At 54.0% G+C, this 24,999-nt stretch overlaps 1 protein-coding gene across 9 annotated transcripts; it reads left to right on the top strand.

The window, feature by feature from the left end:
• The first annotated feature begins 689 nt into the window (after window positions 1–689).
• On the top strand, window positions 690–24,075 carry Pcnx3 (pecanex 3). Of its 9 annotated transcripts, none has more exons than XM_075973162.1 (36): window positions 1,087–1,370; window positions 1,719–1,906; window positions 2,110–2,209; window positions 2,330–2,369; window positions 2,470–2,565; window positions 2,766–3,893; window positions 4,319–4,442; window positions 4,526–4,701; window positions 4,851–4,955; window positions 5,130–5,220; window positions 5,604–5,739; window positions 7,365–7,525; window positions 8,740–8,893; window positions 9,149–9,181; window positions 9,409–9,580; window positions 9,681–9,791; window positions 10,129–10,220; window positions 10,379–10,488; window positions 10,651–10,756; window positions 10,845–10,937; window positions 11,050–11,200; window positions 13,083–13,227; window positions 13,709–13,886; window positions 15,030–15,138; window positions 15,258–15,387; window positions 15,792–15,850; window positions 15,938–16,153; window positions 16,799–17,052; window positions 20,852–21,082; window positions 21,243–21,346; window positions 21,562–21,709; window positions 21,794–22,024; window positions 22,108–22,382; window positions 22,862–22,995; window positions 23,076–23,374; window positions 23,451–24,075. In XM_075973162.1, the coding sequence occupies exons 1-36, from the start codon at window positions 1,218–1,220 to the stop codon at window positions 23,643–23,645; spliced, it is 6,228 nt and encodes a 2,075-aa protein (XP_075829277.1). In that variant the 5' UTR covers window positions 1,087–1,217; the 3' UTR covers window positions 23,646–24,075. The 9 variants fall into 9 exon arrangements, with proteins under 9 accessions (XP_075829283.1, XP_075829282.1, XP_075829277.1 ...); XM_075973164.1 differs by having other exon boundaries at window positions 4,523–4,701; window positions 7,404–7,525; XM_075973163.1 differs by having other exon boundaries at window positions 4,523–4,701; window positions 7,383–7,525.
• Window positions 24,076–24,999: the final 924 nt, after the last annotated feature.

Below are 24,999 nucleotides of genomic sequence, written 5' to 3'. Positions count from 1 at the left end.
CTAGAAAGGATAGACATAGAGGATTGGACCTTCAGAATTAGCTACACGTCAAACTCGTGGAACCATTTAAAATTCCCTTCCTTTCACCCGAGAGACAATTCGCTTTTTCGTGTTCTTCCCCAAACAGGCAGAAACCTGAAGCTGTTGTTCAGCACTCTGCCCGGGATTGAATTCAGAGTAGAAGAGCCTTCAACAACCTCTTCGTTGGTTCAACTCACTTGCCTTGTATCTGTCACTTTAAGAAAAACTATGCCATCCTGTTCGACTACTCAGGCCTGTTCAGGATTCCATCTCGGCTCCCTCTGAGCTCTGACCCGGAAGTAGAGGGGCGCAAGCCCAGCGACGACCACGATTTACGGTCTAGCACTAAGTGGGGCGGCACAGGTTGGGGGCGTGACCCGGTAACGTAAACTGGAAGTAGCCGTGCGGAGTCCCAGCTCCAGCTCTCCTCCGCCTCCTGTCACGCATTAGAAAAGCTTTGCGCCAATCATACCGCCGTTACCCAATGACGAGCCGCTCGGGTGCGCGCATGCGCCGAGCCGCTTCCCAGTTTTGGGCTCTGGATTCAGACTGAGCCGACGCCTGAAACACCTCTGCGTCCACTCAGTGCACTCCTTCTCTGCGCTTGCGCACTTTTGCCGCCAGGTTTTTCCTTTTCCGGGTCCCGACTGGTTCTAACGGGCGCATGCGCCAATGCAGGCTGGCAGCTCGCGGCTCCTTCTTCCGGCCTCCCCTTTGCGCCGGCACCGGTAGAAGCGGGGCGAACGCAGAACCCCAAGAGAGTGACCTGCGACCCCGGAAGTGGACCTCAGGGTCCCAAGGCATTCCCGGGTTCGGAGCCAAGGGAGCTATCACCAGCACTCCGAGAGCACCCACTCCACGCCCACCTCTGGATGCCGCCGACGGGTGCCCAGCCCGTGCCTTGCGTCTGCCTTCCAGCTCGGCCCCTCACCACAGTTCTGGGCCTCTGGAGGGGGCCCAGGCCCCGCCTCTGATGCAGCCCCACCCCTGGATCCCGGCCTGAGCCGGCTGACTGCCCGGGCCGGCCCCGCCCCCTGCCCGTGCCCTCGCCCCACCAGTCCCCTCCCCCGCTGGGGGAGGCCATGGCGTGAGCTCTCGGTCATACCCCGGGACCCTCGGGCGTCAGGCGGGGCATGGGCCGGGGGCCGCCCTCATGAGGGTCCCGGGAGGAGGGCGTGCGCAGCAGCGGCTGGGCCATGGGGTCTCAGGTGTTGCAGATCCTGCGCCAGGGGGTGTGGGCCTCGCTCACCGGCGGTTGGTTTTTCGATCCGCATCAGAGCACCTTCTCCAACTGCTTCCATCTCTATGTCTGGATCTTCTTGCTCATCTTTCCCTTCCTGCTGTACATGGTGAGAGCTGGCCACCACCTGTAACTACTGGGGGAGGGAGGGCAGCTGGGCAGGGCGGGCACGACGTCTCGAGCCCTGGGGTCTTAGAGTAAGACTGTCACTGGAGAGTTTGGGCGTGTGTAGGGGGAAGATCAAGTCTTTCCTGCGTGGGGTTACCTTGAGCACCTCATTTAATCTGTTTCTCCGGTTAATCAGAAAGCTGCTTCTTTACGGGATCTTTGTACTGTTGCGTGTAAGGGTGAGAAGTTTTGTGATCCGAGGAATCTTAGTCATGACAGTGGTTGCAGGTGCCCCCTCAAGGGAGCAGGGCTTCTGTGAGAAGGGACCGAACTTACCTGTCACCTCCAGGTCCTGCCCCCCAGCTTGATGGTGGCTGGAGTATACTGCCTGGTGGTAGCTGTCATCTTTGCTACCATCAAGACTGTGAACTATCGCCTGCACGCCATGTTCGACCAGGGCGAGATTGTGGAGAAACGCAATTCTACCATGGGGGAGCAGGAAGAAGAGGCTGCCCAGGGGGACAACAGTCTTCCCAGGTGGGTTAGGGTATCGGCTGTTTCTCTGTGCCTGTGTTTTGGAAGTTAGAGAGGGCAGAGGGAATACTGGCTCCGAACACTTGTTGCTGTCAGTCTTAGAGCTGTCAAAGGGGGCCTTGAGGAGGAAGGAGCGTTAAGGATGGTGAGAAAGGGTGGAGAGAGATTAGCTGAGAACTTAGGCTCCACTCTTCCCTCTGTTGCAGGGACCCTGGTGTGGAGATGACAGTGTTCCGGAAAGTGAGCTCCACACCCCCTGTGCGCTGCAGTTCCCAGCATTCTGTGTTTGGCTTCAACCAGGTTTCGGTGCGTAGGCCCAGCCTTGGGCTTCTGTCCCTGCTCTCCGGGGAACCAGTCCCTGTCGTGGTCCGGTTCCAAGCCTGCTTACTCTGTTTTTCATCCGTGCTCTCTCCTCTCTCTTATCAGGAACTGCTGCCCCGGATGGAGGATTCTGGGCCCCTCAGAGGTAGGTGGCTATTGTTCTGGGCTGGATCGTGGTGGCGTGGGACAGGAGGACCTAAGAGGACCCCAGGGTCCTGGTGACATCTATGGTGCTGTGGTTATAGACATCAAGGAACTGGTCCGGGAGCAGGGCAGCAACAACGTGATTGTAACCTCGGCCGATCGAGAGATGCTGAAGCTCAGCTCTCAGGAGAAACTGAGTGAGTGGGCATGGTAGGGAGGGGTCTGGCAGGAGTACCAGATAGCTTGTGCTTGTACCTGCTTTGTACTCCTGAATGGCATCCCCTTGGTGTCCCTCTCCTGGTCTTCCCCTCAGAAAAACAGGGCATGAGATTCCCTTAACCTCTAGTTGCCTTTGCCACGCCCCCTTCTCTCATTCCATCTTCCTTTCTTCTGGCAGTTGGAGACCTTCCCCAGACACCCCCAGGGGTTGTCCCAGACCCCTCTCTCCCCAGTACGGACTCCTCTGAGCGTTCTCCCCTGGCTGGAGATGGTGTTCCCTGGGGTGGGAGCAGTGTGGCTGACACGCCCATGAGCCCCTTACTGAAGGGGAGCCTCAGCCAGGAGCTAAGCAAGAGCTTCCTGACCCTGACGCGGCCTGACCGGGCCCTAGTGAGGACCAGCAGTCGACGGGAACAATGTCGAGGAACTGGAGGCTACCAGCCCCTGGACCGGAGGGGCTCAGGTGACCCCACGCCCCAGAAAGCTGGCTCTTCAGATTCCTGTTTCAGCGGCACTGACAGGGAGACTCTGAGCAGCTTTAAGAGCGAGAAAACCAACTCTACGCACTTGGACAGCCCCCCTGGTGGGCATGCCCCTGAGGGCAGCGACACAGACCCTCCCTCAGAGGCTGAGCTGCCTGCCTCCCCAGATGCTGGGGTCCCCTCAGATGATACGCTTCGTTCCTTTGACACAGTCATTGGAGCAGGGACACCACCAGGCCAAGCTGAGCCGCTCCTGGTTGTGCGGCCTAAGGACTTGGCCCTACTTCGACCTAACAAACGGCGCCCCCCCATGCGAGGACACTCCCCACCTGGCCGTGCCCCGAGACGGCCATTGCTGGAGGGCTCAGGGTTTTTTGAAGATGAAGACACCAGCGAAGGTAGTGAGCTGAGTCCAGCATCCAGTCTCCGGTCTCAGCGCCGCTACAGTACTGACAGCTCATCATCTACTTCTTGCTACTCCCCTGAGAGCTCCCGGGGTGCAGCAGGGGGTCCTCGGAAGCGGCGGGCTCCTCCTGGGGCTGAAGAGGGAACTGCTGTGCCCCCTAAGAGACCATATGGGACCCAGCGGACTCCCAGTACTGCCAGTGCCAAAACTCACGCACGTGTGCTAAGCATGGATGGGGCAGGGACTGATGTCTTAAGGGCTCCCCTGGCTGGCTCCAAGGCTGAGCTGGAGGCCCAGCCAGGAGTGGAGCTGGCTGCTGGTGAGCCTGCTGTGCTGCCTGCTGAAGCCCGCAGGGGACCTGCTGCCAACCAGCCTGGCTGGCGGGGGGAGCTGCAGGAGGAAGGTGCTGTGGGGGGAGGTGAGTGATGGCCCCAGGGGTGAGGGTGAGGGAGGAAACCTGGGAGGGTTGAGTTTGGGTACAGGGCAGGCTATAGCAGACCTACGCAGTATCAGCTTAGCCTCCATGTCGGGAGGCAGATGGATGTGGATTTAGTGGTTAAGAATGGTGGGCCACACCTCTTGGGTCAGCAGAGCCCAATTGCCTGGCTCCAGTGGTGAGCATCTGAGCGTCTGTTTCCTAAGGACATCATCTTCCACACTCATCCGTCTGCCCACCAGTGGGACAGGGAAGATCATTGTCATCCTTATTTCCAGATGAGAAAACTGAGGCGTGGCTGACTAAGATGCCCTGACAGGGTTCCTGAGACCAAGTGTACTAGGGCTAACCTTTAGCTCAGTGCTGGAGCACCTGTCACTTAATGTTTGGGGCTTCTTTCTGGGCAGCACCTGAGGACACAGGTCAGCGGGAATGCACAAGCAACGTGAGGCGGGCTCAGGCTATCCGGAGACGACACAATGCAGGCAGTAACCCTACCCCTCCAGCCTCTGTCATGGGCTCTCCACCCAGGTGAGCATCTGCCCCCTGGCTGCAGGGCAGAGGGGCCATCTGACTCCTCCTGGTGCTAACTTAGGGCTTCTGCTGTCCAGCAGCCTGCAGGAGGCTCAGCGGGGCCGGGCTGCTTCCCACTCCCGGGCACTGACTCTGCCTTCTGCTCTGCACTTCGCTTCTTCTCTGCTGCTCACCCGAGCTGGCCCCAACGTCCACGAAGCCAGCAATTTTGATGACACCTCTGAGGGTGCTGTGCACTACTTCTACGACGAGAGCGGTGAGCCCTTCCCCAGACAGCCTCGTACGTCCTCTGTGCCTCCCACGGCGTCTGTGGCTGCCCCTCGCCAACAGCACTGTTGGCCGATGATGTCTCACCTGGCTCTGTGGCAAGTGCTTTACCTGTGCTGCCTGATGTCATCCTTGCAGCATCTCTGAGGTGTGGGTGTCATCATCCCTGCTCTGCTGATGAGGAAACCAAGGCACACCTGAAGCTACAGGCTGAGCTAGTGGTAGAACAGAGCCGTATCCAAGGCAGGCTGACCACAGGGCCCAGGCTTTTGATCTTTAGGCCCCTTCCTGTCTAACACTTGGTCCCCAGGGCTGGGCTGTCATGGCAGGGGACATATCACAGGGCTCCTCCTTGTTTGTTGTCCCTGATGCCCAGTTAGATCAGTCCTCGACAGTGCTGTTGTTCTTCTGTCTCAGGTGTGCGGCGGTCATATACCTTTGGCCTAGCTGGAGGTGGCTATGAGAACCCTGTGGGGCAGCCAGGGGATCAGGCAGCCAATGGAGCCTGGTGAGTGTCCAGGCTGGGCTTCCGTGGGCCTGGTAGGCTGCATTTCTGGGGAGCACCTGAACCCGGTGTTCTTGCTGTGATGGGACAGCACAGGCTAGGAGGGGAAGGTGATAAGGACTCTGGGGCATGATGCCAGGCTTCCAAGTCTAGGAAGCATACTAACTGGCTTCCCGGGGAGGAGGGCAGAGGAATCACAGCTTTCATATGTAGGACAGGGCCTGCAAAAGAGATGCTTCTGCTCTCTCCCTTGTGACCCCAGTGTTCTTGACCTGTGGACATTCCAGTCATGGGGCAAACAGCCCCTCTGCCTGGACTTGGTTTTCATCTCACCAGGTCCCAGGGTTTGTCCATAGCCTTGAGCCTCATTGCTGCTGTACCCACAGGGACCGCCACTCACATTCCTCCAGCTTCCACTCAGCTGATGTGCCTGAAGCCACAGGAGGCCTGAACCTGCTGCAGCCCAGGCCAGTGGTTCTTCAGGGTATGCAGGTGCGCAGGGTGCCCCTGGAGATCCCAGAGGTGAGCAGCAGCTTTGAGAGGTGTGGAGGGAATGGACAAGATGCATGTAAGCAGAAGACTAAGGGTGGCCTGGGTAGATTGCCTAGGCACCCCAGGAGGGATAGATCACCCTCAGGAAGAGCTTGTGTCCCCATCTTTAATGGCTGGCAGAGGTTACACAGGCTTGGAGCTGAATGGCTCCTGAAGTCCTCTGTTTACTCTCTGAATGTGTCTGGTGTGTACCTCTCTGGTCCCGGAGCAGGAGCAGCTAGCAGGATAATGGATGTTTACAAAGATACTTGTAGAAATGGCAGTTCAGTTTGTCCTGTGCCTGGCAGTTTACAGGTGTGATTGCCTGAAGTCACCTGTTAATGTGCCTTATCACGGCATGGTTATTGATAGTGTCCTTTTTTTACTTCTAATAGATTATCACTTACACAATTATTCCAGTAGTAACAGAAATAAGAATGCATAAAATATGACCTCACCTATTGTCTCAGCTTCTCCAGAGGCTGCGGCTTCTACATGAGCCCTGACAACATAGTGATCCTCACAACATCACCCAAATATGTTCTCAGAGTTCAGTGAATAGTCCTAAAAGGATTAACTCAAAATATCTAACACATAAAATCACAGATGGACCTTGACTACTGCCAGAATCCACCATGCGCTAGTTTGTGTGTGTGTTTATGTGTGAGACAATGGGGATTGAATGCTGGGCAAACATCTATCACCAGGCTATTCTCCCAGCATCCTCTTATTTTTTTATTAACCTCACTTTGTAGCACAGGTAGGCCTTGAATTTGGAATTTTCCTGCCACAGCTTCCCAAGTACCTAGGATAATAGGTCATTGCTGCCAGACTAGGCTACCTTTTCTTGACTCAGTTATTTTATGTAACCGTTTCTGTAGAGTCTACAGCATCATCCTTGCTGTCTGTGTAGCTGTCATTTATGGGACAGAGCTGTGCAGCTTTGGGCTCTCTGTTGTGTCCTGCAGATGTTGCATGTGCATGCGCCTCTCTCTCTGTCTGTCTCTCTGTCTCTCTCTGGGTGTGTGTGTTTGTGTGCATGTACACACATACAGGTATATTACAGTGTATGTATGGGAGAGTCAGTTTTCTCTATCTACATGGGGTTCAGGGATTGAACTCCAGGCCATCAGGCTTGTGTGGCAGCTACCCTCTGAACCATCTCAACAAGCCATAAACACTTGTTGAATGAACCCAGCCTAAAGAAGCTAAGTGCTTTTCTCTGGGACACTCAGCTCTAGCTTGTCTTCAGAACCAGGTGTTGTATGCTCCTGAATGCGGTTGTCACAGTGACAGTGGTGGCCCCATGTTGAAGGAGATATCGCGTATGCTAAGTCCTGAGGGCCAAAGTAGAGATTTTGCCTGAGTGGGGAACATGGACATAAGACTTGGTGACTCTGGCACCTGGCAGTCCATAGCAGCATCAGCTGTGTCCTAGGAACCTAGAACTAGGAGCAAGCCCTTCTGATTGAGTCTGAGCAGGCCACAGGGCCACTAGACAGTGTGACCTTGGTGTGTTGAAGTACATGCTCAGTCATCTTACCAGTGTGTTGGGAGAGGGATGAGATAGATCATGGGGGTGGCGGGGCTGATGGCCGCGGCTGTGGGGACTGCAGTTTGACCTGCTGGACCAGGACTCCCTGCACGAATCCCAGGAGCAGACACTGATGGAGGAGGCGCCGCCCCGGGCCCAGCACAGCTATAAGTACTGGTTTCTTCCTGGCCGTTGGACCTCTGTGCGCTATGAGCGTCTGGCCCTGCTGGCTCTGTTGGACCGGTGAGTACCTGCAATTATTATTTACTACTCCCCAGAAAGCTCTGGGACTCTGGTCTTCCAAACTCTGACCTATGGAGATGGTCATGCTGTCAGAGGTCCTGAATGGCTCAGTTGCTGGAGGCTGCATTGGATTTTTGTTGTTGTTTTTGGTTTTTGAGAAAGGGTCTCATAAACCAGGCTAAGTTCAAATTTGCTATGTAGCTGAGGCTAGCCTTGAACTTATGGTCATCTTGTTTCCACCTCTCCTGTGCTGAGGTTACAGGTGTGCTGTACTGTACCTGGCTTGATTCGTTTTTGAGACAAGGTCTTGTTTGTAACCTAGACTGGCCCAAAATTCTCTCTGTAATCTAGGCTGGTCTAGACCTCCAGTGATCCTTCTGCCTCAGCTTTGAAACTTGTAGAACCAGAGCCCTGAATCACGGCCTGGCTGCAATGGCTTTCTTTGGGCTCCTCTGGAGTACAAAGGGGTTGGGTCCATACAGGGTTATCCTTCTCTTCAAGCCTTTCTCAACACGAATGTTCCTTACTGAGTTTGCTTTCCAGGATCAGTTTTTCCCTCCTTCTGTTCTGTTTGCCTGAGTGCTGTAACCTAAATAGGTTCATAAACTTGGTTATCTCAAAACCTTTCCTGGGGGTTGGAGAGATGGCTTTGTGGTTTAGAGTACTGACTGTTCTTCCAGAGGTCCTGAGTTCAATTCCCAGCAACCACCTGGTGGCTCATAAACATCTGTAATAGGATTTGATGCTCTCTTCTGGCCTGTAGGTTTATATTGCAGGACGCTCATATATAGTATAAATAAATAAACTTTTAAAATTATTTTTTAAAAAAAAGTTTCCTGTTTTCAGAGGAGAAACAAAGGCTAGAAAGTCAGATAAAGAAGTCAGATGACTTTTGTTTGCCATCAAGGAGTTGGGCCTAGATCCCACAGCCTGGCTTCCTGTCATTGGGGACAGGTAGGGTGCTGCCCATGTCCACATCATGGCATCGTGCTGTGCACACACTGTAGCTCATGTCAGCATGAGCAGGAAGTGGACATAGCCAGTGACCCAGCAAGATGGTTTTCAGAGCAAATGCAACCTGATCTCTTCCCTGTGAGGTCAGAAGTTTTGGCTTTTCAGATGCCCAGAGGTGGATCTTTAGGACAGAGTCCTGTCTCTCCTACTTCTTAGAAACTGGGGTGGGAATCCGTGCCCTGACTCACATGTCTTTGTAGGACAAGGGGAATCATGGAGAACATTTTTGGCGTTGGACTGAGCAGCCTGGTGGCCTTCCTGGGATACCTGTTGCTGCTCAAGGGCTTCTTCACTGACATCTGGGTCTTCCAGTTCTGCCTGGTCATCGCCTCCTGTCAGTACTCCCTGCTCAAGGTCAGGCCTGTCTCCCTGAATCCGCAGCTTTCCTGGGCCAACCCTTTTCCAGGTCTGAGGGGAGGTATAGATAATCTGGTTAAGGTCCCAGTAGCTAGCTACCTGTCTGACAAGTACAGACACTAAGACTTAGCACAGTACAGGGTCTTGCCTTGGCCACTTACTACTGCCCAGTGGTAGAGCTGGTCAGTCTTAGTGCTTTCGTTCTTCAGTGGGCACCAGTTCTTGTTGCCAACATAACCGTGTCTCTTCCAGAGTGTGCAGCCTGACGCAGCATCTCCCATGCATGTGAGTACCTGTGGGGCAGTGCTCTGGCCAGGAGGCCCTCGGAGGGTCTGAGACCAGATGCAAGGCCATGGCGGGAGAGGGGCAGAGTTCCCTGATCACCACTTTGCTCCCAGCTTCCCCAGTTTTCTAGCTTGGATGTGGCCAAGTCTGGGGTGTGTTGACTGTGTGCACATACCAGCAAGGGTGGTCAGCGGGGATGCCCAGTTCCTCACTGGCCCATTCCCTAGGGCCACAACTGGGTGATTGCATACAGCCGGCCTGTCTACTTCTGCATCTGCTGTCTCCTCATCTGGCTGTTGGACGCCCTGGGCACAGCTCAGCCCTTCCCACCAGTCTCCCTCTATGGCCTCACGCTCTTCTCTGCCTCCTTCTTCTTCTGTGCCCGAGATGTGGCCACTGGTGAGGCGGGGCAGGGCGGGGTTGGCCCAAGGGAAGGAGTCTGGAGGGTGGGCCCGGGGAGGCTGGCAGACTGACTGGACTTCATTCACCCTCTGAACAGTGTTCACCTTGTGCTTCCCGTTCGTCTTCCTCCTGGGCCTCCTGCCCCAGGTCAACACCTGCCTCATGTACCTCCTGGAGCAGATAGATATGCATGGCTTTGGAGGCACAGGTATTGTGCTCACGGGTGGCTTAGGTGGCAGGGGACAGTGTGAGGCCAGGAGGGTCCACAGATTGGGCCTACCGCTCTAGCTCTTACAGAGTCTCCCCTGCTTTCTCTATTCTGTCTTCAAGGGCCCTGTCCTCCCTTCCTCTCTTCCTTTTTTCCCCCTCTCCTCTTTTCTCTCCTTTCCCCGGGCAAGTGGTTTCAGCCCAGAACACTAGAAACTCTGAGGGGTGCTTTGGGGAGGGAGATCTTCTTGTGGCAGTTGAGGATCAGTGGGACATGGTTGAGTTGGAGATGCCCGTAGTGCAGAGCTGGGTTTTTACCTACTTCTCCCTGCTCACAGCTGCTACCAGCCCGCTCACTGCGGTCTTCAGCCTCACCCGAAGCCTGCTGGCTGCTGCCCTGCTTTATGGCTTCTGCCTCGGGGCCATTAAGGTAGTGGTGGCCTATAGGATCTGGGCTTGCTGAGCCCTATGGGGTTGTTGGGACAGGGCTGTGAATTGGGTTTAGTAGTGGCTTCTCACGTGGGACACCCACTGTCTCTCCCACACTTACCTTCACCACCCCTGACCAGCATGGGTTCTCTCCTTTAGACACCTTGGCCGGAGCAGCACGTCCCTGTCCTCTTTTCAGTCTTCTGTGGCCTCCTGGTGGCACTGTCCTACCATCTGAGCCGGCAGAGCAGTGACCCCACTGTGCTCTGGTGGGTGCTGCATGTGCCTATTTATGTGCATACATGTGTCCTCTGAGTGTGTGTATGTGCATGCCTGGAACTTAGGCGGTCAGTGCATGTGCCCGGGACTGACAGAATCTGTGTAAGGAAGGGACTGCGCCTGCCTTGGTCTCTGACTCGTCTTCCCTCCAGGTCTCTAGTCCGGAGTAAGCTCTTCCCTGAGCTAGAGGAGCGGAGCCTTGAGACAGCCCGGGTGGAGCCCCCAGACCCACTGCCAGAGAAGATGCGCCAGTCTGTGGTGAGGGATGTGGGATTCTGGCTGCTCTGGCCCTGGGAAGGGCGTGCCTATAGGGCAGGCAGTCAAGCTGTTTTTCCTGGCTCTGCAGCGTGAGGTCCTGCACTCCGACCTGGTGATGTGTGTGGTGATCGCTGTGCTCACCTTTGCCATCAGTGCCAGCACCGTCTTCATTGCCCTGAAGGTTTGTGTGGTAAAAGTCATCCCCCTCTAGGTTCTGATAAGAGTCTGCTGAACCTAAGGGCCCTCTGGAGCCCACCTTAGACTGAATTGAGCCTCTGGCCTCTCTCCTACAGTCAGTGCTGGGCTTCGTGTTGTATGCACTGGCAGGAGCTGTGGGCTTCTTCACACACTACCTGCTGCCACAGCTCCGCAAACAGCTGCCCTGGTTCTGCCTCTCCCAGCCTGTGCTGAAGCCACTGGAATACAGCCAGTACGAAGTGCGAGGTGAGTGCCTCCTGCCCTCTTCATCCCCATTGCCTGGGCTGGGCAGAGTCAGGTTGGAGACATCCTAATGAGAAGTATGGTCCTCTTGGCTGAGGGTGTCAGCAGAGGGCACCTGGTACCCATACTGCTTTCTGACTCTCTGTGTCTATCTGTGCCTTTCACTGTCCTGGTACAGTTTCTTCTATACTTTTTTTTTGGTTTTTCTAGACAGGGTTTCTCTGTAACTATGGAGCCAGTCCTGGAACTCACTCTTGTAGACCAGGCTGGCCTCGAACTCACAGAGATCTGCCTGCTTCTGTCTCCCGAGTGCTGGGATTAAAGGCGTGCGCCACCACCGCCTGCCTCTTCTATACTCTTAGCCTGTACACTGCCTTTGTCCTGCCTTTCTGCTTCCATTCTAATGGAAAAGGAATCCCAGCTTTTAAAAAGGGTTTTCATAGCCTGACTTGCCACCTGTGGCTCAGAGCCATCTAGTACTTGTTGCTGGCACTATTTTTTCAAAAGTCTTCCAGGCTGTATTTTAAAATGTTTTATATGACCCACAACTTCAATCCCAGCACTCGGGAGGCAGAGGCAGGTGGATCTCTGTGAGTTTGAGGCCAGTCTGATCTACAGAGACAGCTCCAGGCCAGCTAGGGTCCATAGTAAGTCCCCGTCTCAGAACAAAAAGCTCCTCTAGCCTCTACTTAAACATCTTGGTTGGTGGGGCTGGAGAGGTGGTTCAGCAGTTAGAGCACTAGCTGCTCTTTCCAAGGACCTGGGTTCAATTGCCAGCACCCAGGTGTTGGCTCACAATCTGTTGTTACTCCACTTCCAGGAGGTCTGATGACCTCCTGGCTTCCAAAGGCACTGCACACACATGGTGCACAGACATTCATGTAGGCAAAATATCCATACATATACATTTTTAAAAAAGACTCTTGATTGGCTATACAAAGGTCACACTACTTCTTGCTTTATGAACAGGATTTTGTGTATGTATGAACACACTGTGCACATGTGGCGGTCAGCAAACAGTCTTCAGGGTTGGTTCCCTCTTACTGTGTGCTCCTGGGACTTGAACTCATCAGGTTACCCCTCCTCTTTCCAACTTCCTCCCTTGTACCCTTCCTCCTGCTAATTCATGGTCTTTTTTTTTTTTTGGTTTTTCAAGACAGGGTTTCTCTGTAGCTTTGGAGACTGTCCTGGCACTAGCTCTTGTAGAGCAGGCTGGCCTCAAACTCACAGAGATCCACCTGCTTCTGCCTCCCAAGTGCTGGGATTAAAGGCATGCGCCACCACTGCCCGGCTTCATGGTCTATTTTCTTTAATTGTTACACATACAGCCTGCTCAGTTCATATAATGTTATTTATATGTAGCGCTCGTTTTATCTCAAACAATGGGAAATTTTGCTCCTGGGACAACATCCCCATGTGTCTTCCTCTCATTAGCTTAAACCAAGAAAGCTTGCCCCTCAGAAGGTCATGCAGCTTGGGGTCATCATGACCCCCTCAGCCCTCAGCCTATTCTATGTAACCTTTGCATATCTCTGGTGGGTCTCTAAGAGGTATTTGTTTGTTTGTTAGTTAGTTGTTGTTGTTGTTTTTGTCTGGTTTGTTTTCACAGACTGCAAAAACAGAGCAAATCCCCCCAGCCCCCAGCCTGTGACATGCTAAGTGGCGTGTGGAGCCCCTGCCCTGCTGGGCTCTTCATCCTCATTCAGGGCTGTCAACAGTATTCCAATCCCCACTAGGCAGACTCTCTAGGAGCCCAGGACAGCACAGCTGGTCTGCCTACCTTTCGGGGTGCTTATGGCCCTGTGGTGGATCATCCTCTGGGCTCCAGAGTATGGGCCATGTGGAGGACCAAGTGCTAACAGACATCCCTGCCTTCCTGTTGCAGGTGCCGCCCAGGTGATGTGGTTTGAGAAGCTCTATGCTGGCCTGCAGTGTGTTGAGAAGTACCTCATCTACCCTGCTGTGGTTCTCAACGCGCTCACAGTGGATGCTCACACGGTTGTCAGCCATCCAGACAAATTCTGCCTCTAGTGAGGACCACTCACTCCCCTCTCTCATTCTCTGTCTCCTTCTTCATCGATTCCCACTGAGGAATGGGTAACAACTAAGCAAGGCAAAGTAGGATCCTAGCTCTCTTGTTTTTTTGTTTTTCGAGACAGGGTTTCTCTGTAGCTTTGGAACTTGTCCTGGAATTAGCTCTGTAGACCAGGCTAGCCTTGAACTCACAGAGATCCCCCTGCCTCTGCCTCCCGAGTGTTGGGATTAAAGGTGTGTACCACCACCGCCTGGCAGGATCCTAGGTGATAATGAGCTATCATTTGGAGCAAATGTGTCTCCTATCGTATCATTCCAAGATACTGAACCTAAGAATCATTGGCACAGAAAGGGGGGTGCTATTCTAGTCAACAGCAGGTGCCTAGGGTTGTATTCAGACCTACTGGTGAGAGACATGTGTCTGTGCCCGCTCCTCCCTAAGGCCCTGCCATGTCTGAATGCCTGCCCCACCCACAGCTGCCGGGCATTGCTGATGACTGTGGCTGGGCTGAAGCTGCTCCGCTCAGCCTTCTGTTGCCCACCCCAGCAGTACCTGACCTTGGCCTTCACCGTCCTGCTCTTCCACTTTGACTACCCTCGGCTCTCGCAGGGCTTTCTGCTCGACTACTTTCTCATGTCCCTGCTCTGCAGCAAGGTAAGCTGATGGCTTTGACTCGGACTCCAGGTTGACACATACAGAGCAGAGCTGTTGAGAGAGGGAGTGTGCCCTGGTCTGCTGTCATGCATTGGTTCAGTTGTGTGCCTTTGCAGTGTCCTGAGGAAGGGATTCCTCCACCTCTCCCTACAGAAAGCAGGTTGAGGCTTGAGGGGAACTTGCATCAGGCCCTCATGAGAATTGGTGGCTAGTGTTGAGTTTACAGCAAGCTTCCTCAGGATCAGCAATGTCAAGACCTGACCTTGTCACCAGGATGTTGTAAAGCCTCTGAGGTCTGCCCTCTACCAGCCCCCACCAGAGCCCAGTTCAGAGCTGAGAGTATATATTCTAGGGACTGGGTGTATAGCTATTCTCTTGGGCCGTGGGTTCCCTACTCAGGCTTGGGGGTCACATTGATCAAAGGATCACTCTGCACATCATCCCGAGTGCCAACCATCTGCCATGGTACTGGGACTCACAATTGGCTCCTGATAGTTTTCTCATATTTGATTTTTGTTTGCTGGCAAGCTTCCGTACTAGGTCTCCTCCTGCTTTTATTTATTTGCTTATATTTGAATTCAGAGCTTTGATTGTGCTAGGTTGGCGTTCTACTACTGAGCTGTTCCATCAGCCCTCCTGACTTCTTGAGATAGAATCTTACTGAGTTACATAGGCTTACCTGAACTCACTCTATAGCCCAGGCTGCCTTCAAACTTGTGATCCTTTTAAATATGTGGAATTATTAGAAACCTGGACCACCAGGCTTGACTCAGACCCCTCTGAGGGTAGGGTCTAGGGTCAGCTCTCTTGAAATTTCTCCTGAAATTCTCATTAGTGACTGAGTGACATGACCTGAGAAAGTCGTTTACCTTCTCTCCCTTTATCTGAACTGGATCGTCCCCATCTGTGAACCAGGGAAAGGAATACGACGCTCACACTGCCATTGTGGGAATTAACTAGTGCATGTTTTTTAGAACCAGTTAAAAGTTCCCATGGCTTCAGGTGTTCCAAACCAAGTCCAGAAAGAAAGGGCTGGGACTATCTTGAAGTTCATCCCATTGGGCTGGTGTCTGGAGGCTTGGCAGATATTGCCACTTTGTGTGACTTTGTGTGTTTTATCACCTCTGTCTTGATGACCTACAGCTGTGGGACCTGCTGTACAAGCTGCGTTTTGTGCTGACCTACATTGCACCCTGGCAGATCACCTGGGGCTCAGCCTTCCATGCCTTTGCCCAGCCGTTCGCTGTACCACGTATCCAGCTTCTTGCTATTTCTTTGTGGGTGGGATGTATGTGGAGAGAAGCAGCCTTGGGTTGCAGAGGGAGGAAAGGGAGGCAGAAGGTGCCTGTCACCTCCTTGACTTGTGCCCAGACTCGGCCATGCTGTTCCTCCAGGCCCTGCTTTCAGGGCTCTTCTCTACACCACTCAACCCCCTGCTGGGCAGTGCTGTCTTCATCATGTCCTACGCGAGGCCCCTCAAGTTCTGGGAGAGGGACTACAAGTAAGTCTCATGGGAGATAGGATTTGTGGCTAACAAGGAGGTGAGGCCTTGGAGTCCTGGCCAGACACCACCCAGAAAGGGACTCTGAAACCCACAGCAAGGGTGTGAGTGCTGGGCCTCAGTGGAGACACGTGAGGTGAGTCTGGTAAAGGCTAAACACATACCAGGCCAAAGCCTCAGTGGAGGCTCTCTGCCTTAGAACCCACTCCCCTCCAGGTCCTTTGTGAGTCCCTTTATTTGTTTGAGACTTAACCTCCTTACCTGACAATGGCAGTGATCTGTAACAGGTGGCATCTGCTCATAGCTCAGTGTTGGGTTCAGAGAGGACCAGGGTGGGACCCTGGGCAGAGGACACGCTGATGGGCTGCCTGGCCCTGCCTGATACATTGTTGCTCTCTGAACAGCACTAAACGTGTGGACCATTCAAACACCCGCCTAGTGACACAGCTGGATCGGAACCCAGGTCAGTAGCTTACTGGCAGGGTGTCCCTTGGAGGGTGCCCTCTTTAACTTGATACCTTTGCCCATTTATGTTTGTTTCGGGTCCCAGGCGCTGATGACAACAACCTCAACTCCATCTTCTATGAGCACTTGACACGCTCGCTGCAGCACACCCTATGTGGGGACCTGGTGCTGGGCCGCTGGGGCAACTATGGCCCTGGTGACTGCTTTGTCCTGGCCTCCGACTACCTCAACGCGCTGGTGCACCTTATCGAGGTTGGAAATGGCCTCGTCACCTTCCAGCTGCGTGGCCTTGAGTTCAGGGGTGAGCCGTGCAGCTGAGCTGGTGGGTGAGGAGCAGAGTAAGCAGGGACTGGGCTGGGACCCATTGCAAGCTCTCAGGCTGCTGGGTGATCTCAGGCAAGGTTCCCTTTCTTCCTAAGCCTGGCTTTTCTAGCCTGGCCACTTGCTTTCCAGTGACACCCCACCACCTGCACACACCACCTTTGACCTCATAGGGAGTCCAAGGATTACTGCTGAAAGCTGAGGTCCTGAGCCCTACGCCGGCTTTAGGCCTGCTCTGGGTCTTAACTGAGTCCCTGACAAGCACCATACCAGCATTGTGGGTAGCTGGTTCCTTGCTCTCAGGAGCTCATACGTGTTTTGTGCCAACTTGAGACAGGTCCCTTCAGGGCAATGAGAGAGACTCCAAGCACAGCATGTGAGCACCATGACCTTGAGAAAGTCACATTACAAATTTTGTTCTTTGCCTCGTGAAATGGAGCAACTGAACTCATTTCTCTCGACAGTTGAAATTATGAGGAGAAAGGGTCTCGGTTAATCCGCTCAGTTAGTAACCTTTACTCAGTGTCTTAGGGTAGAAGCTGAGGGACTGCAGCAGTGGGTCCAGTGCCACGTTGGGCAAGTGGGGATTATCCTCGTGGCTCTGACTTGGTGGTCCTGTCTGCAGGCACGTACTGCCAGCAGCGCGAGGTGGAGGCCATCACCGAAGGTGTGGAGGAGGATGAGGGCTGCTGCTGCTGTGAGCCTGGCCACCTGCCCCGGGTCCTGTCCTTCAATGCTGCCTTTGGACAGCGCTGGCTGGCCTGGGAGGTGACAGCCAGCAAGTACGTGCTGGAAGGCTATAGTATCAGTGACAACAACGCGGCCTCCATGCTGCAGGTGTTCGATCTCCGCAAGATCCTCATCACCTACTATGTCAAGGTATGGTGGGTGGGTGCTGGCTGGGTGGTGACCACAGTGAATGTTCACCTGCTGTGAGTGTGCTGAGTGCTGTCTGTCATCTGGTGTGGTGGGAGCCTGTTTTGGTCAAGAGAAACAGAGGACTCAGATTAAGATTCTTCACATTGCTGCCATCAGACAGCAGGTCACAGAGGCCTTGTGAACAAGTGTCCAGAGCAAGAGCTCCCCAGTGCGCCTTCCAGAAGGCTTGCTTTAGGCCCTGCGTGTGGAGGGCAGCACAGTCTGGATCCCCTCCCAGGCTGGTGGATCTAGCTGTAGCAGTTGGCTAGGGTATGTCTTCAGTATCACCAGCTCAGGGCTAGGAGTGTGGTAGAATACATGCCTAGCATGCCTGAGACCCTAGATTCAACTCATAGTACCAAAACCAAAATAAAATAAAACCAGCATCCTTACCCAGGTTAACAATGATGGTGCTTGCTGACAGTGGCCATGGGGTACGCATAGGAGCTGAGCAGTGCTGCGTATTAAAGGTGGGCTCTGTGCTAGGCACCACCTGAGCTGCGTAGACTCTACACAAACCTGGAGAAGCCTCCTGCATCCCTTCATAGAAATTGGCTTCTGCTGTAATTCAAGCATTTGGTAGGGCGGCTAGAAGACTATGAATTCAAGGCCAGCCTGGACTATATGAAAGGCTCTCCAAAAACAAACAAAGAAAAAACACAGCTAGTTAGATGTTTGCCATGCAAGTATGAAGACCTTATTTCAAATCCTGTGAAAACTGGACGTAATGACATGACCTGTAATCCCAGCACTAAGGAGGTGGATATGGAAGGATCTCTGGGGCTTGCTGACCAATTAGTTTAGTAAGCTTCAGGTTCAGTGAGAGACCCTGACTCAAAAATAAGGTAGGAGCAATTGAGGAAGACAATTGATGCCAGTTTCTGATCTCCACGTGCACACATAGACACAGATTCTCCACGTGATGCATCTCTGGTTTGCAGAGGTGAAATGCTTGATTGGGGCTTTGGCATTAGAATGTGACAGCCAGGTTCTAGGCTCAGACCTGGCATCTCAGTCGCTAGGTTTGCTTTCCTTGGACTGGAGGCTCTGAGTCAGACCAGAGGGTCTTGAGACCTGTTGAGAGTGCTGGGACAGTGAGGTATAGGAGCTCTGGGCAGGGACTTAGAGGATTTTCAAGTAACCTAGAACATTGCCTCCTCTGTCCTAGCTCAGTTTAACCCTTGAGAAGCAGGGACTTGCAGGCTTGCAGGACAAAAGGAACAATAAGGTTTTGTGGCACTCATAAGAGGGCACTGTGGAAATCTTTGTCATTGTTGTGTTGCTGTGAAGAGACACCATGACCAAGGCAGCTTAGGAAAGCTTTAATCAGGGCCAGCATAGAGTTTCAGAGGGCAAGCGTCATTATTGCAGGAACAAGGGAGTGGGCAGCAGCTGAGAGCTTATGTCTTAGCCACATGGTCATGACTTTAGAGACCTCAAAGTCTACCCCCTGTAACCTATCTCCAGTAAGGTCACACCTTCTAATCTTTCCCAGACAGTTGTGCGCCTCTTCAGGCCATTCTTGTTCAGACCACCAGAAAGTGATGGCTTGGTGGTCACAGGCCAGACCCTACATGCTCTTAAGACCTGCTCTGAAACTGCTCACCTGCTGGGGTTAGGTGAGCTTTCCTCACTGAGGTGTCCTTTAAGGCAGACTGTCCCTTTGCCCCAGGCCTCCCTGTGGGCATCTTCCAGTGTCATGTGTTGGAAAAACCGAGAAACTGTACTTCCTGTTGTTCCTTCTTGTTCTCCCAACCACTCCTAGGGAAGAATTTGTAAGGTTATGCTCACTCTCCACTTGTACTAAGAAACAAACCAGAAATAGTCCAGATCACTCAGTTGTCAAGGTCCTGTCTACCTTCCTGGCACCTGTGAAGAGGAGTGCTTTAGTCATGGTACCCACTGCTTCCCATGAGTCACGTCAGACCTAATGTACCCTGGACTGCTGTGCACCAGGTCCTGGTCAGGCATAGGCTGGCCTCTGAAGTGTGCTTGGCCTTGTCAGCTTTACTGTCCCCTGAAGTTGCCAGTTTGCCTTAGCCTGGGTACCTGAGAAGCTGGGTAGCAGCAGCTCGGAGACATGATGAAGGCGTAGGAGTAAAGCTTGTAAGGACAAGGCAGGGCTCAGGTGGCAGCTGTGCTAGGGGCCCAGGCCATAGCAGTGTTTGGACCTTCTAGAAGGGCCAGACCACACCCTGCCCTTCCTGTGCAGCTTTGGCCATGCTAAGGTACTTCTGCTCACATTTTGCTCTTCCCGTGGGCATTGCTTAATAGTGGGTAACAAATAAAATACAGTCTCTGGGCACAGAGCCACTGCTTCCAGCCACCGTCGCCAAGCCTCATACTCAAGGTCTTAGTTTTTGCATGCTGTGTTGCATTCTTTAGTGGACCTTGGGAGGGTGGCACCTGTGTGATGTGAATCAGCTTTCAGACCTCATATAGGCAGTCAGCCAAGTGCAGGAAGGCACCATGGTCCTGAGGCCCATGCATGGTCTGTGCAGCATTTTGGGTACAACCAATTACAGAGGTGCTCTTACTAAAAAGTCTTGGACTTTAGTGTCATCTTGAGAATCACTCCGAAGGCATGTCATAGAACACAATGACAGTGTTAAAAATTAACCGCATTAACACATGCCCAGACCAGCTCCTCTCTGACCCAGAAGCAATGCTTTTGGGGTTCTCTCAGGGGCTACGGTGGTACTTAGACTTTAGCAATGCTCTGTAGGCAGGAAGGTCAGTCTGGAGACCAAAGCTTATTCATTCAATCCTGTTCCTTCCTTTTAGTGAGGTGTAAGTCAGCAGCGGGCCTGCACCAGATTTTCTTCTCATCGACTTGTGCCAAGGCCACATTTGTGTAGGGATCTAATGGACATACCCACACCCCGTGTGCTCTACCTGGGGAGCTGCTTGAGCTGTACTTCTTCCTAGCATATACTCTGGCCATTTTGCCCAAGACAGCCTCCCAATGTCCTACCACAGTTACCCTGCTGAGCTCCCTACTTCCTGAGCATACCTGTCCATGGCCAGCTGTACCACCCTCCTCAGCCTGGGCTTCAGTGAACCTTGGGAGAGGTTCTGCCTCACTCACCAGGCAGATGGCCAGCTCCATCAGCTTCAGCTCAGGGCAGCACATGGAGTCCCATAACCTTGCTGTTTGCTAGCTGTCCCAGCTTTACCAGTGCCTCCTTCCCCAGAACTGCTCCCCGCTTGCCTAGCCAGCAAGGTGTCTTAAGAATAGCCAGATACTCTGAACTTTGATACGAAGTGCATGCCTCTGGCTTTTTCAGAGAAGGTCTTATGTCATAGTAATTTGCCTAAAAGGACCCGTGACCTAGGTCATGTAGGTTCCCTGGGCTGTAGGCAGCACACTGTCTCAGCCTCTGACCTTTCTGGTCCTGAGACTTAGATGTTACACAGTGTCTTCACACCCCAGCTCTGTTTGCCCTTTTAGGTGGCATTGGGCGAGACTCACCTGTGTGAGCCTCCATCCTCTTCCAGATGGGCTGGTTTCTAGGGATGGCAGGAAGAAGACAGCAAGCAGATCTGCTACCAAGTGTGGGAGCCTCTGTAAGTGGTGCCCACTGCTAGCTCTGACTTTGGCCCAGGAGAGGAGTCACTTGCTTGCTTAGCTCCAGAGAGCTGGGCTGAGCTGTGGAAACCGCATCGTAGGAAGCATTGTAGCTCAGGCTGGAGTGCTTTCTCACCATTGCAGGGGTTTGGGGTAAAGTTGCACCCCTGACACCTGTCCCCCCTCTCCCAGAGCATCATCTACTATGTGAGCCGTTCTCCAAAGCTGGAGACCTGGCTGAACCATGAGGGCATCACAGCTGCCCTACGGCCTGTGAGAGCCCTTGGCTACGCTGACTCAGACCCTACCTTCTCACTGAGTGTTGATGAAGACTATGACCTTCGCCTGTCTGGCCTCTCGCTGCCATCCTTCTGCGCTGTTCACCTTGAGTGGATCCAGTACTGTGCCTCTCGGCGCAGCCAGGTCAGGCTACCATTTGCTCAGATCTGCCCCTCCCCCAGACTAAGGACCTGGGTTTCCTGGTCACTCCCTTCACACCTGGTGACAGTCTAGACTCAAGCCCCAACCTCAAGTTCTCAGTCCCACACAGAACTGTGCTCAGACTGGGGTCTTTGTGCCATAGCCCGTGGACCAGGATTGGAATTCACCATTGGTCACACTATGCTTTGGCCTGTGTGTGCTGGGTCGCCGGGCCCTGGGGACAGCTTCACACAGCATGTCTGCCAGGTGAGTGCCCACAGTCCTCTGTCCTTCTCTGAAGAGCTCCACATTCCTGTCGTCTGTGCCTCTTGGTGCACTCTTGTCTCACACGGACAAGACTCTTACCAGTCCTGGCCTTGCCCACTCTTCACTGCTCTGAGGGAGAGATTGACTTCCTTGGCAAGATGGGGAACAGTCCCTTCTGGCTCTCTCCCTGTTGCTAATGTCTTCTCCCCATCCAGCCTGGAGCCCTTCCTCTATGGTCTGCATGCCCTGTTCAAGGGGGACTTCCGCATCACCTCCCCGCGTGATGAGTGGGTCTTTGCTGATATGGACCTGCTTCACCGAGTGGTGGCACCTGGGGTTCGCATGGCCCTCAAGCTTCACCAGGTAGGGAGGAGTGTGCCTGAGCAGAGTGGACAGGTGAAGCCATTTCCCAGGCCAGCAGCTCTTACTTGTCCTCTCCTCTACCAGGACCACTTCACATCTCCTGATGAGTATGAGGAACCAGCAGCCCTGTATGACGCCATTGCAGCCAATGAGGAACGGCTGGTCATCTCACATGAGGGCGACCCTGCCTGGCGCAGTGCCATCCTCAGCAACACACCCTCCCTGCTGGCACTGCGCCATGTCATGGACGATGCTTCTGATGAGTACAAGATCATCATGCTCAACCGGCGCCATCTCAGCTTCCGCGTCATTAAGGTGGGGCAGGTGGTCTTAACCCTCCTTGCTGCTCAGGCCCTCCTTGGTGTCACTGCCCTGACCTTTGGTGTGGTCCTCCGCAGGTAAACCGAGAGTGTGTGCGTGGGCTGTGGGCTGGGCAGCAGCAGGAGCTGGTGTTCCTGCGCAACCGCAACCCTGAGCGTGGCAGCATCCAGAATGCCAAGCAGGCACTCCGCAACATGATCAACTCTTCCTGTGACCAGCCACTGGGCTACCCCATCTACGTATCACCTCTTACCACATCTCTGGCCGGCAGCCACCCCCAACTGCGAGCGCTGTGGGGTGGCCCTGTCAGTCTGGGTGCCATTGCCCGATGGCTCCTGCGCAGCTGGGAGAGGTGAGTCCTGGCTGCCACCCCAGCTCTGAAGCTCATTGGGGGCCTGGTGCTCTGAGATCCCAGGGTAGCAGGGGCACAGAGAGATGAGTGGCCCTTCAAGGCCACAGAAAGGAAGTCCTGGAGTCAACGAACTTAGACCCTAAGAGATGTCCTTTTACCCAGAGAGGTCCCCTTTCCCCTAAGCAAAAGACTTTAAAAAATGAGATAGCAAAATCTCTTAAGAGATGAGGATCCTTGGGAAGTAGAGAAAGACAAGATCTCCTGAGTAAATTGGGAGTGTGGGGACCTTGGGAGAGGGCTAAAGGGAGGGGAGAGGGAGGGAAGGAGGGGAGCAGAGAAAAATGTAGAGCTCAATTAAAAAAGCAACAACAAAAAACCCTGAGAATCCTGAGGCTCAGATGTGAGGTGACTCCCTAGGGCTCAGGAGACTCTCCTCAGCCCTGGCCTCCCTTTCACACTTGTCCCGCTTTTCCACCCAGACTGCATAAGGGCTGTGGCGCTGGCTGCAATAGCGGTGGGAATGTGGATGACTCGGACTGTGCTGGGGGTGGCGGCCTGACCTCCCTCAGCAATAACCCCCCCTTGGCACACCCCACACCTGAAAACACAGCAGGTAAGCAAGCAAAGCTGGGCTGGACCTGTACTTGAGGCTGTAGCCCAGCTGATGTCTTGGCTCTTATCTCTCTCCTCCAGGCAGCAGTGAGCAGCCCCTCCCACCAGGTCCTAGCTGGGGGCCTCGGCCTTCCCTCAGTGGCTCTGGTGATGGGCGGCCCCCTCCTCTGCTGCAGTGGCCTCCCCCTCGGCTCTCTGGACCACCCCCTGCTTCACCTGCTCCCACTGAGGGTCCCCGGCCCTCAAGACCTCCTGGCCCTGGTCTCCTCAGTTCTGAGGGGCCCAGTGGGAAGTGGAGTCTGGGGGGTCGGAAGGGACTGGGAGGATCTGATGGGGAGCCAGCCTCAGGGAGCCCCAAAGGAGGCACCCCCAAATCTCAGGTAAGGGACCTGTGGGAGGATGAGATCGCAGGAGGCTCAGGTCTGCTTGTCTGCTCATCTGCCCTCCTTTCCACAGGCGCCCCTAGACCTCAGCCTCAGCCCTGATGTCAGCTCTGAAGCCTCACCTGCCAGAACAACCCAGGACATTCCTTGCTTGGACAGCAGTGCCCCTGAAAGTGTCACACCCACTGGCGCCCCAGGTGACTGGCCTGTCACTGTTGAGGAACGAGAGAGCCCAGCTGCCCAGCCCTTGCTGGAGCATCAGTACTGAGCAGCCCTGACCTCTACTGGGTATCATCCCAGGACTCACTCGGACTCTGCTGGACCACAGAAATAGACCGACTGGCGTCTGCACCCAGATACTGGCTAATTCAGGCGGAGTCAAAACTGAGTTGAACAGACTCTCTTCCTGATCCATGGCCTGGAAGCCCCAAAGTGAGGCAGGAGCCTCCTAGCCAGGTCCTAAGAACCAAACCCATGGGCTGGTCCCTCTTTGAGCCCATGGCCAGGACTGACTTTGCCCCTGGGCCTGCACTGCCTCCAAGGCTGGTCTCTTTAGCCCGGACCTGGAACCTGACATTTGGCAAGGGTGGACTTGGGACCTGACGTGTGGCAAGGGTGGTTTCGTTCCTTCTTTTTGTCATTTTTCTTTTTCTCTGTGCTTCAGAGACACCAAATTAATAACACTATTTTTGATTTTGGTTGGCAGTTCTTTTATGTGGGACTAGGTGAGGTTGCTAGAGGTAACTAAGGAAGGGTGAAGGATATGGGGTTAGCCTAAAGTGGGGATCAAGTACCGAGGGTTGCCCTCCTCACCAGCCTGTCTGCTTTTCAGACACTCCTGTATGTGGACAGACTCCAGGCCTAGTGTCCCACATATTCATCAGCTTGATCTTGACCAAAGCCTTACTCTGAACCCCAGCTCTTCCCAGCTTAAGGAGGGTTACACTTACACAGAAAGTCTTTTTGTTGAGAGAGGGGTCTCACTGTGTACTCCCTATGTGGATCCGCCTGCCTCTGCCTCCAGGGCTCTGGGGTTAACGGCGCCCCCCCCCCACTACACCTGGCGTACAGGAGAAGTTTTTTTTGTTTTTTTGTTTTTGGTTTTTTGAGACAGGGTTTCTCTGTAGCTTTGGTGCCTGTCCCGGAACTAGCTCTTGTAGACCAGGCTAGCCTCGAACTCCCAGAGATCCGCCTGCCTCTGCCTCCCGAGTGCTGGGATTAAAGGCGTGCGCCACCACCGCCCGGCCAGGAGAAGTTTTAAGAACAAGTAACAGCCTTTGTAGAACAGTTACTTAGGCCCAGCCCTTAGAGAGTGAAATAGTTTCTGGGCCTGAACACCTGCTGTCTGCTGGGCCACAGCTGGACACTAGGTGGCCTCTAGCTCTCTGTTTGGTCTGGAAAGAGGGTACATTTGTTCTCGTTTCTTGGTGAGGATGCGGACTGGGCTCAGACTGGAGAGTTAGAAGGGCATCTGGGGAGGCTGGAACAGCGCTCTGGGCTGCAGACCCTCCGGGGCCACCTAGATCTCTGCCAGAGGTCCCCACCCGCTGTGCTTCCCGCCTTGGACAACTCCCGGGTAGTCCCGCCCTCCTCCCCAACCCCCGCCACGCACCGCCCCATTC

The sequence above is a fragment of the Microtus pennsylvanicus genome, chromosome 5, assembly GCF_037038515.1.
Source record: "Microtus pennsylvanicus isolate mMicPen1 chromosome 5, mMicPen1.hap1, whole genome shotgun sequence".
In the NCBI taxonomy this organism is placed as follows: domain Eukaryota; kingdom Metazoa; phylum Chordata; class Mammalia; order Rodentia; family Cricetidae; genus Microtus; species Microtus pennsylvanicus.
The sequence above is the reverse complement of the archived record's forward strand: the minus strand, read 5'-3'. Positions and strand labels throughout refer to the sequence as shown.

Coding starts and splice junctions, on each gene's coding strand:
- Pcnx3 (XM_075973161.1), top strand. CDS start 1,218: ATGGGGTCTCAGGTGTTGCAGATCCTGCGCCAGGGGGTGTGGGCCTCG. Junction 4,956..5,129: donor AGAACAGAGCCGTATCCAAG/GCAGGCTGACCA, acceptor CTTCTGTCTCAG/GTGTGCGGCGGTCATATACC. Junction 11,201..13,082: donor CAGCCAGTACGAAGTGCGAG/GTGAGTGCCTCC, acceptor TTCCTGTTGCAG/GTGCCGCCCAGGTGATGTGG.